This window comes from Dryobates pubescens, chromosome 21 (genome assembly GCF_014839835.1).
Source record: "Dryobates pubescens isolate bDryPub1 chromosome 21, bDryPub1.pri, whole genome shotgun sequence".
In the NCBI taxonomy this organism is placed as follows: Eukaryota; Metazoa; Chordata; class Aves; order Piciformes; family Picidae; genus Dryobates; species Dryobates pubescens.
In genome coordinates, this window is record NC_071632.1 from 8,008,302 (window position 1) to 8,028,201 (window position 19,900).

The 19,900-nt window shown below is 42.8% G+C and overlaps 1 protein-coding gene across 1 annotated transcript; it reads right to left on the reverse strand.

Annotated features, from left to right (window-relative positions):
- Positions 1-3,871: 3,871 nt before the first annotated feature.
- On the reverse strand, positions 3,872-7,001 carry GJD4 (gap junction protein delta 4). Its single transcript, XM_009896947.2, has 2 exons — positions 6,938-7,001; positions 3,872-5,052 (listed from the first exon to the last, which is right to left on the reverse strand). The coding sequence occupies exons 1-2, from the start codon at positions 6,999-7,001 to the stop codon at positions 3,872-3,874; spliced, it is 1,245 nt and encodes a 414-aa protein (XP_009895249.2).
- Positions 7,002-19,900: the final 12,899 nt, after the last annotated feature.

Consider the following 19,900-nt stretch of genomic DNA (forward strand, 5'->3'; position numbering starts at 1 on the left):
TCCACGTCTCTGACAGCCTACTAGTATTTATTTAGCAAGAGAAGTGCTAAGATGCAGTCAAAGATCCTCTGAAAACAACATTTTTTCAGACATTTTATAGTTTTCCAATAAAAACTGTATTTCCCACATGAAAACTGTCTTAGCACAGGTTTCCTCACCAGATCAAACTTACTGCCAGGCAGCTCCATTCATTTCTGTGTAGCCCTGTGTTCAGTACTGCATGAGACTGCATGAACAGTATCTTATGTGTTGGTCCATAAACTCACCTCAAGGTGCAAGTGGTGCCTGTGCTGCTGCTCTGGCAGCCTTGTCTGAATGCAAGACAAACCTTCCCCAGGGCAGCATTAGGACTACTGAGTTTTCGGTGCATCTTCTGAAATGCTTTTCTGAAGTCACTGGGTTAAGAACAGATTTAAAGACCACTGGCAAACATACCAAGTTTGCTGTTCTTTTGTAGTTTTTGTTGGGGTTTGGTTGGTTGTGGGGGTTTTGTGTGGGTTTTTTGTTTGGTTGGTTTTGTTTGTGGGGTGGGGTTTTTTTTGGCCTGAGAGAACTTACAAAACCAGATCACAAATTTAAAAGACTAAATACTTTCTTAAACAACAGCTTGTTGCTTTCTTGATCCATTTCTACCGCATCTTTGACTTACTGCTTCTAGGACATCTAGGCATCTTTACTGCACCTTAACATTCAGTGATATTGAATATATGGAGAAATTAGAGGTTATCCTCTTGGTTCATTCAAACAGATTTCCTTTCCTATTTTCTCCTCCCCATTGTGGATAGCCCCTACTAAGGATCACTTCTAATTCACTTTGGAAGCTCAGAACATTTCAAACACATTTCCCTTGCTTTTCCCTTGCTAGTACATCCACCCAGCTTGTAAACCCATGTCTCTGTAATTAATAAATGTGACTCAGAAATAGTTGTTAGAAGAGATGTGGAGACATTTCCTTAGGAGCAGGTTGCTGGTGACAGAAGTTTCTCCTCACTCCACAGTGAAAAGCCCATGTGAATCCTGCTCTTTCAATAAGCAGGTTTTGTAAACACATTTAGTGCTTGCTACATTGACTCTGAATTACAAGTCAAAGGTGCCATAAATCCCAAAAGCAGACAGGTCTGCAGCTGAGTGACACAAACCAAAGGCCACATCCCACAAGAAGAAACTGCAAATGGAATAAGGAAGACGTTCACTAATTTAACTTCCCATTCCAAACACAATCAGGATCTTTCTGACTTGAAATGAGACTCCTCAGTTATTACAAGCTGTCTAGCTAGAGATACCAAAAAAGCAAACTGTCCAGCCACCATGCATTTATTATTCATCCTACCCTATTTATATCTCATGCTGAAGGATGTGTGTGATAAGACCGAATCCACATTTGATCCTTGAATTCCTTCTCACAACTGAGAAGCAGCAATGAATCATAAAAGGTTTCATTGGTGCAAGGTTTTGTCGTGGTGTGTGTAATCAGCACAGACCTCGTTAAAGAGGCTCTGGAGGATGAGAAGTTTGAATATTTTATGGTTTTCTGCCTATTGTAAGTTTAATAATTAATGCTGCTCCTACCTTGGAAATGACAAATCCTACAACAAGCACACATGATAAAAGAAACAAACACAACTAACAGAGAGGAAAAACCCTACTTAGAAGATAGTAATTAAAACCCTCTGTAGCACAGCTCAAGGTCCCAAAGAACTTTGCTGGCGGAAGCAAAATCTGCCTCCCAACCCAAAGAGCTGCCCATCTATTATCAACCTACTTAATTTTGAGGAGGATGCAGAAAGTGAGGGATAATTAAGTGCTAGTCTATACCTTGCATATGGGAAAAATGATACACAGGTGTTGTGAGCCTGTCTTAAAGACTTCTGCACCCACAGAAAAGGAAGAATGTGAAAGGTCTTATCCCTTGATGTCCTGCACAGAGGAGCCAGCCATTAAGTCATTACAGAAACTAGACCAAGACTAGAGCTGTGCCTAGGACTAAACAGTGTTGTAGCTACTCCAGCTCCTAGCAATATCTACAAAAATGAGCTCTTGCTACCCTCTGAATAATCTGTTTTATAAGACATTATCTCAAACACATTTCTCTGGGTACATGCTCCTCCACAGTCATTCCCACTGATGATCTGCAGCTTATATGCAACCTTCAACCACCACTGACTCGTAGGTAAAAGAAAACTCAACTCGCACACCACTGTGCTTCAGTGCTGGACCATGCTTATGTAAATGCAACAGAATTAGCACTCAAGGAAAGCACAAAGCATGACAGCAGTAAAATCTTCTGTGATTCACTCAGTTTAGACACATTCTCAGTGCAGAAGTCTGTCAGACAAAGAGGGTGAGCACTTTGATATAGACATTGCCACTACACCTTTCTTTCAGGGTACAAACCATTTTCTTTAAGCCCAAGTCTGAGCTAATCACACTGTGGGAGAAGTAGGTACACCTGGAATAGTGACTCATGTTACCTTCAGAGATGCCTAAAACTGGTCTTGTGATTCATTCTCCCTACTGAAATCAATAGCCCAGGGTGACTATTTCAGATTGAGTCATGTAACACCTTGTAGACATGTCAGTAGTACATGTCAGTCCCCTGCTCTATCAAACTGCTGGAGCATTCCCTGACACCCTTTTGGGGCTTATACCTCCTAGTCCAGTTCTGGGCCCCTCAGTTTAGGAAGGACATTGAGACACTTGAACGTGTCCAGAGAAGGGCAACAAGGCTGGGGAGAGGCCTTGAGCACAGCGCTGTGAGGAGAGGCTGAGGGAGCTGGGGTTGCTTAGCCTGGAGAAGAGGAGGCTCAGGGGAGACCTCATTGCTCTCTACAACTACCTGAAAGGAGGTTGTAGCCAGGAAGGGGTTGGTCTCTTCTCTCTAGCAACCAGCACCAGAACAAGAGGACACAGTCTCAAGCTGCACCAGGGGAAATTTAGGCTTGAGGTGAGGAGAAAGTTCTTCACTGAGAGAGTCGTTCGTCATTGGAATGTGCTGCCCGGGGAGGTGGTGGAGTCACAGATGCTGGAAGCATTCAAGAGGGGATTGGACTTGGTTCCATGGTCTAGTCATGAGGTCTGTGGTGACAGGTTGGACACGATGATCTTTGAGGTCTCTTCCAACCTTGGTGATACTGTGATAGTCATCTCCTGAGCAATTCCTGAGCACAGGACCATTCCCAACAATTAATCTGAATGCAGCCACCTTGTTTTATTTATTTAGCTATTTGAGTTGAACAATACAGACATGGTCTGACTGTGCCAGATGATGTCAGGGTTAGGGAAAGGTACTGCCATGGCATTGCTAACTAGCGTAGGCATAACCTTCCATCAGTAAGGTCCAGGGTTGGTTTTGTGTGGTTTGGTTTTGATGTTTTTGTTTCACATTAACATTTTACTACAAAATATGCATTTTTATTTTAGTCACTGTCCACTCTTCTTGCCTTGAGTGGGCTTTGACAATTTAGTATGAGGAGATAAATTAACCTTCTAGCAGGAGACAATGTACAGCTGTGCTTTAAAGTAATGTCTTTCCTAAGCTCATTCTTTTACAATAAAATTAGGCTAGGCTAAAGAACTGTTCACACATAGTTCTGGAAAACCAGGTCAATCACATCAGCAACATTTTACAACTTTTTTAAAGTCACTCACAGTCAGAAAAACATAAAGATGTTACAGTTTCCAAATAACAGCTCCCTTAATTCAGTATCCTTCAAAATCTTATCCAAGGCTTTTGCTGCCTCATCAGTGGAAGGAGCACAGCATATCAGAGTGTCTCTGCAGTGAAACTACAGCCAAGACATCCAGCTGAAACCACCTCAGTGATGCAATGATTTGCCCTGCCAGGATCATAGGGTAGCGTTCACTCAGGGCTCTATACCCATTCTGACTTTTTTGACCTCAAGCAACTAGTACTGCTGTAATTTGATTGTGCATCAGGGTTTTTCAGTTCAGCTGAAGGATAATAGCCTAAGAGCTTGCTCTGAACTAGAGAGGAAGAAACTCCAAGGTGAGACTTGCTCTGAGGTCTCAAAGACAGGGCAGTATCTTTAATGGCATCTTGCTGAAATCTGGGTCTCACTTGCCTGCATGTAGTTGCCTGATGGCCACTGGCACCAGGTTCCTCAGTGCTATCTTCCTTAACAATATGGTCCCCTGATACACAGAGCTTAGTGCTGTTGCTGTTAAGGTTAGTTCTGGCAATTTGCTGAGACACCACTTCAGGATGACAGACAGCCTCTTCTTCCTCTCCAGAGAGAAGTGAGCAGGAGCCATCGCTGGTCTGGCTGCTATTTGGTACCACACAGTCTTGATTTTGAGGTGAAGAGCTACCATGCTGTACTGGAGGAATAGTCAAAATGCTCTCATCCTCTACATGGAGGTTTGCCAGCAACTTGTTCTTTTGGTTTCTTGCTGTTGTTCTCTGGAGAGCACAGACAAGATCAACAAGGCTAAGCAGAAAGGATAGACCACTGACCCCCCAGATGAAAACCATCATGATGGATTTCTCAGTGGGCCGAGAAATATAACAGTCAACTGTGCTGGTGCAAGGGGAATGGTAGCAGGAAAAGCGATCAGGAACAAGAAAGCCAAAAAGAAAATATTGCACAGCTGCAAAGGCAGCTTCCAGCAGTGTCCTGAAAAAAAGATGAAGGGTATATGCTCCAGAAAAATCAAGTACACTCAGGTTGTGGGCACCACAATCTAATCTATTGACCACAGCACTTCTAGCAAGCTCTTTCAGGTCTTCAGGGCTTGACAACCCTTTTTTCTCTTTGCATCCATGCACCAAACCATGCATTCTTACAATGTGCATAGCTACCTTGTGCAAAACATAAACACTGAATGCAGCATAAGGTAGCAGGACAGACACAGTCTGAATGAGCCAGAATCTAAAGTGAGATACCGGAGAGAACAAGTCATAGCAAACATTGGAGCAGCCTGGTTGCAGGGTGTTGCAGACAAAGCGCTCCTGCTCATCTTGGTAGAGTGGATAGCCTGCTAGCACTACCACTGCCATTCGCAGCAGAAGCATTAACATTAGCCAGACCTTTCCTAGAAGAGAAGAACAGGTAAGAAAAAGAATCAGAGCACTGAGAAGGAAAGGAAGGCCTCATGTAGAGACGATGTCTCTACACACCAGACATTTGAAGAAATAGTCTCTTGTAATCAGCCTCCCCTGTTAAAAACTCCTCTTTGGCTTGGAAAAAGGTTGATGATATGTAAGCGAAACCTGCTGCTCCTGGCCAAACAATATATGGAGGGACTGTTTACAAAAGCATGTAGTGATAGGATGAGGGCCAATGGTTTTAAACTAGAGCAGGGTTGACCTAGGTTGTACATTAGGAGGAATTTCTTTACAATGAGGGTAGTGAAATATTCTAGCAGGTGTTGAAGGCCCCATCCCTGGAGACATTGAAGGCCAGACTTCACAGAATAACAGAATTGTCAGGGTTGGAAGGGATCTCAAAGATCATCCAGTTGCAGCCCCCCTGCCACAGGGAGGGACACCACACGCTAGACCAGGTTGCTCAGAGCCCCATGCAGCCTGGCCTTAAAAAACTCCAGGGGTGGAACTTGATGGAGTCCTGAGCAACCTAAAGTCAAAGATGTTCCTGCTCACTGCAGAGTGGGTTGGACAAGAAGAGCTTCGAGGGTCTCTTCCAACCCGATGCATTCTGTGGGTCTATAATTCTGTGATATTACCTAACCACAAATAAACTGAGGCCTTTCCATTTCATCTTTCATCACCCAAACTTTAGCGGTGGCTTTGCTGTGTTGCCACAGCCCTGCTTACTCTCCTTTCAGCATAGTGTGGGCCAATAGGGAACACCAGCTGTACAGAATCAGTCATCTTTAGCAAGCAATGTTTCATCCTTAGGTAGCCTTTCTTCCCTGCAAGGACCTCGAGGTGTTTGAAGCACCTCAGTTAATTAAGCTCAAAACACCATATGCTATTTCCCTATCAATTTTTCATTAGACCATGTACAGTAGGGAGTACTGATTAAGAAAAATCAATGGATCCTTAGGAAGTAGTTTAGTGTGACATACATTGTAGTGATAATCCCTCCATGCAATACCCTCCCTAGTGACTCAGTCTTGATTAAACATGCTATAACAAGCCCCTTCGCTGACCCCCTTGCTGCTTAGCTGGATACTCCCTGCAATGCACAGCACAAACTACAGCAACCCTCCACAGCTGGAGGCAAAAGGTCTTTGAAAGGCCCTTGAAAGTTTTGAGCAAAGTAGCCTATGAAAAAAAAGCAACAGTGTCTTATTTAAGTAAGAACAGGGGGGGAAAAGAAGCATTGAAATGACTGCTAGCTGAGGAAAAAAACCCCAACCAACCAACTAACCAGCCAGCCAGCATTCTGTATTTTGGTTTTTAAATGCATGTGAACTTTATAAAAACAAAAAAATTAAAATCCATGGTAATTAACTACAAGAGTAATAAACCACAATCATCTTCCTGTAAAAGAGAAGTGGTTGGGGTTTTTTTTGTTGTTGTTGTTTTTACTTTCTTTAAACTTTTTAATTCATCACTAATCTATTGGATACGTTCCACTGTTCACTTTAGGCAGCATCAATAAAGTGTTACTTCTGAGTATTTCAACCACAGTGCCTATGACAGCTGCTGGAGCTAGCTGGAAGCCTAAACACCAACAGGAGCCAAATTTTAAAACCCTGCCAGAATTTTTTACATAAATTTCAGAAAATAGCTGTCAGGAAGGGAGGAAGGATCTGTTTAACAAGAAATGAAGTACATTAGCCACTCACATCATGTATCTAAATAACAGCTTCCCGGCATAAGGATCACGGAGATACAGCTAGCAATTAGTCAGCTATCAGTAGGACATTTGGGTGGCTTCAGGAATGGAACAGGGCAGTAGGACATTTGGGTGGCTTCAGGAATGGAAAAGGGCTCTTTTAAGGCACTTACCTACAATAGTCACATTATAGTTGAGGGTGACAATCAAAAGTCCCAGCGAGTCCCAGTGCTCCATGTTTGAGCAAGTTCGCAACGCTTCCGGCTCCTGGTGTCCTAACAACCTTGGCTTTTCCAGAGGAGATTAGACCTAGACAGGGAATTAGCAATTAAATAATAAACAAATAAAATTAAAGGAATTCTTCATGAGGGTCCAGGAGCAACCCAGCCACACCAACGTATTGATGAAAGATTATTTTGGTGATTTGAACAGGCCTGTTTAGTTTTGAATGTTGGAACAAATCTTCTTAAGGCTTTAAGAGCTTGTCTTGCAAAGGCTCTGGCTTCTCAGATTGCTCCTACCTCTTGTAAAGATCCTCTGCCCAGAAAACTGCAAGCAGACAAATGACGACAGGAGTCCTCCCTGCCATTGTAGACTATTCTTACCCTCCCGGGACATACCAGCCTCCTGGCATTGCTGAGATATTTCAGTGGTGAAAGACAGGGAGAGGGGAAGAGAGGAAGAAAAGTACAGACCAGAAAATAACAGATACCCCTCTGTCTCCCCATGAGAGCTGCAGATGGATAATAGAAGGAAGGACAAGCATCCCTATGTTTGAAAGGCACTTTCAGCTTAGCTCACTGGAAGCTATTCCAATGCAATTTCCCAAAGCAATTTTATTTCTAAAACACGGCCTCCCTGACAGGACATCATGGCCCTGTCAATCACAGCCACACCATATTTTCTCCTGTGTGCTGAGCCAGCCAGCAGGCTGAGCCTCCCTGCAGGCATGATGAAAAACAGGGGAAGCATTCAAAAAAAATACATAAAATTAAACCCCCCCAAGGGTAGGGGCTGGTTTCTAAGATGCCACAAGTCACTTACTTTTAATTTATATCAGTTCTTTCTGCCTGAACTGCTTGGTACTCTGGATGTCACTCAGAAGATCCTGCGGCTGGTTGCCCAGCATTCTGAAGCCCCAGCAAGCCACTGCAGCAATGATGGAGTGAGCTGTCTCCTCAGAGCAGGACACCCCACGGGCTGAAGGCTCCTTGAGTGCTAGGTGCAATTGCACAGTGTGTCCTTGACACTGTGTGGCTGCATAGAATAGAATAGAATAGAATAGAATAGAATAGAATAGAATAGAATAGAATAGACCAGACCAGGTTGGACCCCAGGAAAAAAAACACATGGGTCAAAATAAGAGTCTCAGCTTTTCTTTTCTCACTGTTATTGTACCCAATTCCCTTGGGGAAAATAATCTACTACCATTTTCCACCCACTATTAAACTGCTTAGGGGATGCTACTCTGCCATTTTGAGTCTGCTGCAATAGGGACAAATGTCACGACACCTACTGCCAGGAAAGACTATCACAATAAATAGAAAAACAACTGAAAAAGAACTCTGTGAATGACACAGCAAGAGAGAAAAGTGATGTCATGACAACCTGACATCTGAGGGCTGCCAGCAGTCCAGGCACAAGCTTTGCACTGCAGCCCTTCTCATGTGCTTTGCCTGGGGAAGCAAGGTGGGTTGGCACAGACACTGAGCTGTGTGCTGACACTGCTTGAGTTATGGTCACTGTAACTAGGCTAAGCTTTATGGCCGAACACATCTTACCTGGAAAAATGGTGAAACTAACCATTTCAGAGAGTCAGTTGCCACTGTGCAAAGACTTTCTCCCCAGCTTTCTGCTCACAGGGCATGCAGTGCCTTGGCAGAACACTCTAGGCATCCTCTCTGTAGTGAGCCCCATCCTAAGGTAACCATAAAACTGGAGTCTGAAAGGAGAGCACTTCAGAATTCTTTATCCAATAACTGCATAGAGATATTTTTAACTGCAGTAGTAAATATGCAGGAGTTTCCCTGGTTTCAGAGTTGATTTATGTAAATATTTGCCAAACAACCTTTTCTTCTGTTACCAAGTTTTATTTATGGTGTGTGATGATGATTTTATCTTCATTTCCACACTCCTCCCCACTTCATTGTTTTGCAAAGATGTGTGTGTAGGAGGAGAAGCTTGGGAAGGAGGGGAAGCTGAAGGAAGGGAACAGAGAAGAGATGCAAATGGCCAAGATATAAATTATGCTGAGATATGAAGGTATTCCTGGTGAAACATCCTTTGTCAAAAATAGCACCAGGAATGCCAAGATGGTGGCAGGCTCAGCAGCTGCATCCACACAATAGACTATAAATTGTCCCTGTCAATATTGCCAGTTAAAATACTCTTGCTCTCTGTTGCTGTGAGACCTCTACCATTCGTGAAAGAAGGATAGCAGCTAGGGATTTAAACCCCTAAACGGCTGCCTACAGAAATATACCAGGCAACATCTAATCCCTCAGCATGCATGTGCTGAGGTAGGAAGACCCATTTGCTTAGAAAGCAAGCAACATCACCCTCCAGACTCCCCAGGAAGCCTAACCTAGGGCTAGATTTATGTCAGAAAGCTTAAAGTCTATTTTAGCTTTTCCAGAAAACTTCGGCTTTTTGATTTTAGCTTTTCCAGACAGTTCATAATTCAGTCCAACACTTCCCTTTTGGTGGTGTGTCCACTTCCCAAGTTCAGACTGGAAGAGACCCAGACTGTCTAGCAATCTAGAACACATCAGAGCCAATTTTGACTTATTGTACCCTGAGGCCTCCTTTGACCATAACCTGAAGCAGTTTGGTAAAACAATGGCAGGAAGCATAAATATAGCCAATACTGGGGCATGGCTAGCAGGGGTAAAATCTGCCTTTGAAGCACCAAGATGTCTACAGAAGGACAAAACCACAAGCCATGGACCTGCTCTGCAAGTCTCTGTCATCAGTCTAGCTTTGGGCTACAGGCTGAGATGATCATTACTAAGAGTTTGGTCTTGGCAAAACCACAGACTGTAATTTCTTCATTCTCTCACCCAGCACTGTCTGTCATGCCAGAGTTCCCATCCAAAGCTACCCAATAAGGGATATGGAGATACTCAGCATAACAATTCCCCTCGCTTATTATTTGTCTTGAGCTGTTGCCTGTATTCCCTGTTTGTCTGTAAAGGCTGTAAGTGAATAGGGAGAGCAATATTTACAGACAAAGAAAGACTCTGGCTCTGCAGTACCACCAGTTGGCATGGCACCATGTTTCACATCAGATGGGGATGAGATGCACAACCCCATCCCTTAGTACACAGTCCAGCACTAGAACCTAACAAACAACTATTTCTAGGCTCTAAAGTGGTGCAATCTGTGAACTTATATTGAATTCTAGTTAAGTAAGAAAGGCAAGCAGAAAACACCACCCTGGCTTTAGATAAAGCTGAACCCTGGAATCCAATGGTATATCATCACATCTGAATTTAGGAGGGGTCCTAACAGCCACTGGAAAACTTTTAGAGATCAGCAATGAAATACAAGAAGATGTAATGAAATCTATTTTAAAATTCACAACTGCTGTCCACATTTCTAACCCCTTACCAGAGATCCAGGGTTTGATCCTGCAAACATTCACAGATGTGACTCTATCACTGTGAGTGACTCACTGAAATTTTCTGAACTACTGGAAATGCTCCTCACTGTAGATCTGGGTCATGTCTCTAGGCTAAGACTTGGGCTACTTGGTACAAAGCCCAGCAAACACATTTATAGAATCATAGAATCAGTTAGTGTTGGAAGGGACCCCAAGGATCATCTAGTTCCAACCTCCCTGCCATGGGCAGGGACACCTCACACTAGATCAGGCTGGCCAGAGCCTCATCCAGCCTGGTCATAAACACCTCCAGGGATGGGGTCTCAACCACCTCCCTGGACAACCCATTTCAGGGCTTCACCACTCTCACGGTGAACACCTTCTTCCTCAGGTCCAGCCTGAATCTCCCCACCTCCAGCTTCATTCCATTCCCCCTAGTCCTATCACTACCTGATAGCCTGAGAAGTCCCTCCCCAGCCTTCTTGTAGGCCCCCTTCAGATACTGGAAGGCCACAATAAGGTCCCCTCGGAGCCTTCTCTTCTCCAGACTGAAGAGCCCCAACTCTTTCAGTCTGTCCTCATAGGTATTCCAGCCCTCTGATCATCTACACCTTGGCTCAGAATGACATCCAGAGGTGAGGTACAATTAGCTTGAAACTGCTTTGGGATTTCTCAATCCAGGATCAAATCAGTCACTCAAAGGGTGCCACACTCTACATCATATCCTAAAAAAACCCTGAAATAGGAGGCATTCCTCTGGTATAGCAAATCCCACACCTGTCTTACCCAGTCAACACCTACACTGATGACAGGTAAACACAGTGAAGTGGGAGTTACTACAGGAGATTGCACCCCACACAGCACCTGGCAATAAAGAAGCTTCCCTCTACCAATTTAATTAATGTGAAGGCAAAATGGGTCTGCATAGCAGCCTCCCTAATACAGAAGGGGATCTGGCATTTCAGTTCAGAGTCTTTGGCAGATAATTAGGAAACAAAACCCACAGATGCATATCTAATATTTTAACATGTAATGTTAGAGTCTATTTATAATGTTTCTAGTTAGCAAAAAAATGACCCATTAGTGACAAATCTTGCAGTTGTTCGGGCTCTTCAGATGGTGATCTGTAAATTCAGGGGAAAACAAAACCCATCATTCAGAAGGGACAATAAAACATTAAAAGGCAATTAATCTTCATGGTCCTACCTTTAAAATTTGTTAAACACAGCAGAAGGGTGAGAGAATGAAAACATGCCAGCCACAAAGGACAATAGTAAGGAAGTAATAGGAAAAGCTGCCCAGAACAAATGTTCTTTTTAAGGTACACATAGTGCAGATGCCTGCACATAAACATGTAAGACAATCTTCAAAGCAATCCCATGCTGCATACAAAAGCCTTCTATAGCATAGAGATAGTGTAGGAGCCAACACAGCATGGAGAGCCCTTGTTCTACACGACGCTGCACGCTTTGCATTCCCTGGGACCTCTCTCCATCTGCCACTCAGCTAGCACTGCAGGGGAATACACTCAGAAGTACATTCTCCCCTAAGCAACCATTGTAGCTTTAGGGACATGGAGAAAGCAAGAAAATTGTAACTCCAGAATTAGGGCTGTGGAGCCTACACACACTGATGCAGGGGTGGTGAATACTTTCTATATGAATTATTCAATAGGGAGCTTAAACAATGTGGTCCTACTCCCCACTGCTCAATCTTAAGCTCACTGGTGCCCAGAAGTGGCATTATGCAGAATGTCTTTTAGGAAGCTTCCTAAGAACATGTCCCTCTTAGCTATTTTGTGTACCTTCCACTCCCAGAAAGGTGATGCATATGCATGTGCTCAAAGATACATAAATGTCTATGCATGTATGTGTGAAACAGCTCTGAAGAACATCCAGAACAGTGGAGTTCAGCTCATTTTCACTGCTCATAGTGACTGGACTTGAACCTGGTAACTTTCACACAGGCTCTCACATCTTGCACTTAACCCTGATGCCCACAGTGCAGTGCATACATCTTGTTGTCTCCCTCTCCCTCTGCTAATTTAATAAATCTTCAAAAAAGACTGTATTTTACAGCATGTTCTGAAGGATTTCAACTATTCTCTTGCTTTCTCTCAGACAGATTCCCTTACAACAAATGTTTGTAATAACAGGAAGATCCTCTTTCTAAAGGGTACTTGCTTCTAAGAGGACAAGAAATGAAAAAGGCAGTTTTCCTTCAGACCAGTCCAGCAATCTCCAAGCTATCCAGCTGAGAACTTTAAACATTTCAGGACTGAGCTGAAGGGAAATGAAGCAATGGGAAGTATATTATCATTCAGAAGCCCAGGGCCAATTTCTTCCAAAGTGTTTAATTTTACTAAGTAGTAAAAGTACAAAGTGAGTCCACGGGATTCTCAAAGGTACATTATTAATATCTGCTTAACTCCCACTGCAGCAGGTAGCTACACATGCATGAAATCTGCTCTATACAGTGCAAATAGAAACCTGAAAGTCTGGAAAGTTCTAGGATCCTGTGTTTTATTATGAAGCTTCATCATGGTGGTGTTTGCATGTTCCACTAGTGCCCAACACCTAACAGTAATGAATTCCCACATGGGTCCCAAGACAGCAATGGTCAGACAGGCAAAAAGCACGGTGGGTTGGGATCACATGAACTGTTTAAGCAAGAAAAACGCCTTAAGTAACTGGAACACAGATTTCATAATGAACAGAGGCTAGGAAGAATCTCTTTGGCTGACTAGGCTTTAAATTTAGCACTTACATGCTATCACTTCTCAGTATGGACGCTGCTAAGTTTGTGGAGAGCAGATACAACACACACAACAAAAGGGGCTATTGTGCTGGATGCCAGTAAATAAATCTGTCATCTTAGAGTTAACATACAGGCAGCCACTGCACAATTCAAATAAGAGTTCTTTACACCTTCTTGTATTTCGTGGCTGATCATTTTAAGAAACAAAAGCTATGCTGTTGTCTGTTACTGAACACTGACACTGCTTTTCCTTTCACTAGGGAAAGATGAATTGTAGCTACCTGGGCATTCAAACCAAGCACTGGGCACCATGGGGAGAAGGCTAAAACTAACACAGAAATGGAAGAGGGGAGCTGAAAAGAGAAATATCATTTTCTTTTCTCTCCAGCCTGCCTGTAGGATCCCTTCAGGTATTGAAAGGCAGCTCTAAGGCCCCCTGATGGTCTTCCCTTCTCCAGGCTGAACAACCCCAGCTCCCTCAGCCTATCCTCAGCCTATCCTCATAGCCTTTGGGTCATCTTTGTGGCCCTGCTCTGGACTCACTCCAACAGATCTCTGTCCTTATAATGGAACACTGGAGTCTGCTGAAGAAATCAGTTCCAGTTTTCCTCTGTTCCCTCCCATTGCTCTGAAGCTTTCAGTTTATTCTGTAATTTGCAAAAAGTTCATTGTTCACGTTACATTGTGAAGGGGAAAGTGCCAAACCCTGCAATCTCATATCACTGGATTTACCTATTCTTAGTAAGTCAAAGAATGCAGACAAATGCATTCCTTGGGGGATGGAGGGTGGGCAAACAACAGGTTCAAATGACATTTAAAATAATTGCTTTTTCTATTAGCAACTGCCACAGAAATTCCTTATCTAATGCTATTAATAATAATAAAACATGTTCACATATTAAAATTGCCAAGGAAAATTCAGCTCATTGAAAATGGCATGAAAAATAAACAATGAGCCTGAAACAGCAAAAAAATAGAAGCTGATAATTATTTGCAGTCTATGGATTTCAGAGAAAATCCACAACTGATTTCTTGCCCTGGTCTCTGGTTTAAAAGTTGTTTTAAGAAAAAGTCAGAATGTCCCAGCTGGGCATCAGATATCTAAGCACACAGCTCTAGCTAATGCCTGGGTTAGCAATCTGCACGCTTTAAGGAGCAGAACAACTTCGTTATGCCACATGCCAGCAAACAGAGCAGAACAGAAAAGGCCTTTCTGATGTAATGACAGGCCACCACAGAAAAGCAAGGATTTCATGGTCTACATTTCTCATAGGTCAGAAACACTGAAGATGTTCTCACCGAGGTTCAGATGTTGATTCATTACTGAAGAGAGAAGCAGAAGAATCAGGCCAGTCCTTTGTTCACTGAAGCTCAGTGTCAGGGTGACCCAGCCAGAGTTACTCTCGATGAAGTCAATACAGCTGCTTTATGCTTTGTAACATTTACTTCTATTCAGCTGAGTAAATCATTGATCCAAAGCCTTAAACCCAAGCAGATCTGGAAGATCACTTTACCTGACAATGGTCAAAAGTATCAAGGTTTACCCAACATTTTCCCTAGGTTAAACAAATCATTCCACTAGCTTTAGAGGACAGATTTAGAACTGGTGCCCTATAAAGCACCATTAAAGTACAAATTCAAGTTCTGGACTCATTCCTATAGTAGAATGTAAGGAACAGTCATAAGTAAGTTAAATATTTAACATTGCAAGCACTGGTGGCGATTTGGATATTTAAAATAGAATCATAGAATCACCTGGTTGAAAACAGACCTGAAGATCAGCAAGTCCAACATCTTCCTGTACACAATTGTTAGGCCAAACATTTTCACTTCTGTGCAAAGCAACTATGTAAAGTGGGAAGATAATTTTCCATCTCTGGTCACGACTCTGCTAGTGCTAATGCGGAATTACTGTAACTACAACAATAGACTTGGGGTTGGTTGAGGGAGTTTGGGGAGGTGGAAGGTGTGTGGGGTGTCTGCAATTCTCATTCTCCCAGCCTATGGCTTTGCAAACATGTACTGGGAGGTGTCACAAGCAGGAGACTCACTTTACCCCCTCTCTTTACACAGTGTTCATGCTGATGAAGCCCCACAGCACTACCAAATCACATCCAGCAGCTTTTGCTCTTAACAGGAGCTCTTCTACTTTTTTGTTTTGATTTTTTGGTAAAGGCTGCCTTCAAACATTCTTGACCTTATACTAGAACTTGCTGAAGTCTGTTAAGCTTTAGGACGAATTTTTAAGACCACAAAGGGAACAGGATGCAATTATGTAAGCAAGGTGACCACCACAACATTCTGAGCACTGCTGGAGTGTGTATCAACATCAAGCCAATCCTGCAAGTCTAATGCTCACTATTCAAGATTGTTTGGTGTATTTTATGTTCCATTTTGCCCAGTAGAGCTTGGTCTTCCTCCTCCCAGGATTTATGGTAGTACGATCTGCACATCCTGTCCCACTGAAGGGAGGCAATTATCCCTCAAGATCCTTGCCTAAAAAATTAACATCATCATGCTATTTAAAGGATCATCATTGCCTCTTGGTATTACCACAAAAGATACAAATATAAGTATCTGCCATTATTTAAACTATCTGCCATTATTAAAACTATGCACACATAATTATGCCTCACAACCTTTCTAGCATATCAGCCCCCATTTTTTGGCCTTTTTTGTCCACAGAAGAATGCTTAGTTTGTCTTAAATACATGAAAGAGAAGTCCACGGTCACAGGATGATCTGTATTGTTTAAATAAAAGGCAGGGAGTGTATCACAGCTCCAGTTCCCAAGATATTGTTTCCATGGAGAATAATTTGGACCAATGTCTAAAATAAAGGGGCATAAAAACCCAGAGGCAATGAAGCAAGTAGACCTACAGACAAGAGAAAAATCAGCACCAGACTAAAGAGTGCTGCAGCATCTCCTAAGTGAAGGAAGTATCTTACTATGATGCCTGCTCAGTAAAGCACTCATGTCACACATGTTAAGTCTTCATCTGCCTTTTGAAGAGGTGCTTCACTGCTAGGGAATTCAAAGTGGACAGCAGTGCTAGTTCAAACATTTTCTATCTTCAAACTTTTCCTGCAGTAGTTACTGCAGCACCCCAGTTTGTCAAAGATGCAAGGAAAAAAGATCTGAAACCTCATTATGTAAGTACATGGAGTAAAGGATGTAAGCACATTGTGAAAGGGTACTTCACAAACACCAGTTCTGACATTTTACTGTTATTTGCTGTTCTCCAGCTGCAGAGAACACTGACATCCTCACAGAAGATTCTGTCCAGTGTCTCCTTGAGTAAGCTTTACAAATTCTTTATGGAGATTCTGGATAACTCGTATGGGAAACACAGGTAGAGCAAGTCAGGAGGAGTTTGCCTTGGTTGATGAAGACTCAGATCTTTCGAGGTCCCTTTCAACCCCGATTGTGTATACTGTCACTTGTCACCTCACCAAGAAGTTTGCTTAGAGTATCTCCACCTGTAACAGCTGAAAGTCTCCACCAATAATCCTGAAACACATTACACAAGGTGTAAAGAGTATGACCCCCCTCCCATTTTGTTATTTTTCACATCAAATTCCATCAGATCAACCCTTCTAGAAGGAACACAAGACATACACTCTATTTATACTGCTCTGTCACTCTGTCACCTACCTTGCTTCAGTCTGCCATCCTGCTGCTTTTTCCTTTAATGAGAAGAGCCTCATGACCCAGCTCAGACAACATAAGAAAACTCATGCCTAGCTTTCCTTGCTAACACCTTCAGCCATTTTCAAACTGCAGGTCTGGGATTCACTAAGCACTTTCTGTGTGTTCACATAAGAGGATCCAGAAAACCAGGTTCATATGATAAATTAAGTTAAATAAGCTAAGGGCAATTAATCCATATATGCTGATCTCTCCCCCTGCCCCCCAACCCTCCCAAAAAATAATTCCTGAAAGGGACACCATTACCCTGCTGTGGGGCAGGATTTAGTATGTTTTTAGCAACAGAAAACATGTCTCATTTGAAGGACTGATAGAGTGCATGGAAGCTGGACAAAGATCTGATTTTTTCTTCTTTTTGCACTTTTATCAGGTGCCTCCAGCATGCACAGCTCCGAGGAACAGTGTCTGTCAGAATGATATATATCACTGACAAAAAAATGAAATCTAAATGATAGAGAGACAAGTCTGCAGAAGCATCTCTGTCTGCAGAGGGATGCATGAATTAAAATCCCTGACAAGGCACCCAGTTAGTAATGCATAAATGACCAAATGAATGACCCACTGGCTCAAACATACAGAATCATAGGATTACAGAATGGCTGAGCTGGGAAAGGACCTCTGAAGATCATCGAGTCCAATCCCCCTGCCAGAGCAGGATCACCATGAGCAGATCACACCGGAATGATTCCAGACAGGTCTTGAAAGTCTCCAGAGAAGGAGACTCCACAACCTTTCTGGGCAACCTGTTCCAGGCCTCTGTCACCCTTACAGTAATGAAGTTTTTCTTCACATTGAGATGAAACTTTCTGTGTTCTAGTTTGTATCCACTGTGCCTTGTCCTGTCACAGGACACAATTGAAAAGGGCTTGCCCCCTTCTTCTTGACAGCCATCCTTCGGACAGTTATAAACATCAATAAGATCTCCTCTCAGTCTCCTCCAGACTAAACAGCCTCAGGTCTCTCACAGCCTTTCCTCATCAGAGAGATGTTCTGGTCCCTTAATCATCCTTGTACACAAATAATTCTTTAAGACAATGATGCTTGAAGGGACAGGTTTATTACATCTCTTATGCCTTTTTGTTCCTGAGCCGGTGACCAAAGCAGTAATGAAAACCTTCATCCAGAAAACATTTACAGCAGGTTCTGAACTGAAAACCACAATGTATTTGTGCACTTATTTAAAGCACTGGTCAGGCCACACCTTGAGTCCTGTGTCCAGTTCTGGGCCCCTCAGGTTAGGAAAGATGTTGAGATGCTGGAAGGTGTTCAGAGAAGGGCAACAAAGCTGGGGAGGGGTCTGGAGCACAGCCCTGTGAAGAGAGGCTGAGGGAGATGGGGTTGCTTAGCCTGTAGAAGAGGAGGCTCAGGGGAGACCTCATCACTCTACAACTACCTGAAGGGAGGTTGTGGACAAGCGGAAGTTGGACTCTTCTCCCAGGCAAGCAGCACCAGAACAAGAGGACACAGTCTCAAGCCGTGCCAGGGGAGGTTTAGGCTGGAGGTTAGGAAGAAATTCTACACAGAGAGAGTGATTGCCCATTGGAATGGGCTGCCCAGGGAGGTGGTGGAGTCACCGTCATTGGAGGTGTTTAGGAGGAGACTTTATAAGGTGCTTGGTTGCATGGTTTAGTTGATTAGGTGGGTTGGATAATAGGTTGGACATGATGATCTTGAAGGTCTCTTCCAACCTGGTCTATTCTAGTCTAGTCTATTCACTGTTTGGTTCTCCTCCCTTCTCGCCCCCAGGTGGTTCACCAACCTTGCAATGGCATTTTCCATACGGTAGCGTTTAAAACAAACTACACTAAACCACAACATAATCCTAAAGCATGTTTAATTTTTAATGATATGGTATAGAACACCTTGCAAACAAAAGACACTCATTAAGATTTACTGATAGGTACTGTATTTTTGGCAACCCTGGAACAAATCAGAAGTTAAGGGGGGGGGGGGGGGGGGGAAGAAGGCAACGAATTCTTCTGTACCCATGAGGAAAGAAAACACCAATCTCTATGCAGAGGATCCATATGGGAAAACTCAAACTAAAGGGGGAAAAAAAAATCCACACTTACAGCAGATTTTTTTTTTTTTTTAATTCTTAGTGCAAGAAACATAACCAAGTTAATCACAGAATCAGTACTAATTAAGAATATGGAAAATTCTCCTATACAGAGGTAGAGTCCAGTGCACAAGGCTAAAACGATATTCAATAGTCTAAACAAGACTGAGCCAGGTTTTACGGAATCCACTTTTTAAAATATCAGACTGTATGTACATACATACAATAAATAGACTATACAATCTTTAGAGTAGTTTAATAAACTTCACAAAAAATTATAGCAGATGCATCGAGATCTTTACAGAATCCAAAGTTCATTATCTCTTATCACCCAGAGAAATGGCTAAAATCAATATTCCCGATAGCAAGTTGCATGGAAAGTACTTGAGCAAAGTGTTGACAAATCAAAATCTTTCACCTGTTTTAAAGCCTAAATGGACGAATTTCAAATGCTCTGACAAATGTTGCTTTTGATACTGTCTGTAAAGAGGTTCCAAATGCTGTGATTTCCATTTGTGTTGTTACTATAAACACTTTCCTTACATTCCATGTTCAAGGGGGAAAATGGACTTGGATACTCACAGTTCTGAGGCGTTGGCACAATGAGAAGTGATGAGAATTAGATTATTTTAAAGGCCCAAAGGACATCAGGAGAATTTATGGACAAAGCCTTCATGTCTCAAACTACACAAACCAGTAACAGAAAGCTAGAAGGAAACTGTTTGGTATTAGAATTTCAATCCTATCATTGCCTCTCTAGCTGGAGGCATATGATTAGCATTGCACTGGAAGTCAAGTGTGCATCTCTGGGCCCCTAGGTTTGCTACAAGCCCACAGGGCTTAATAAAACAAATATGGAATCTTTATGGTTCACCACAGTAGTGCATAAATCAAGGACCTCTGCTGCCATTCACTTCAGTGATAGTCACAGGATTTCAAGGAACTGAGAGTTTGCAGCTGTATCTTTCTAAAATGTGCAGAAAAAATGTGGGGGAAACAAAACCACAATG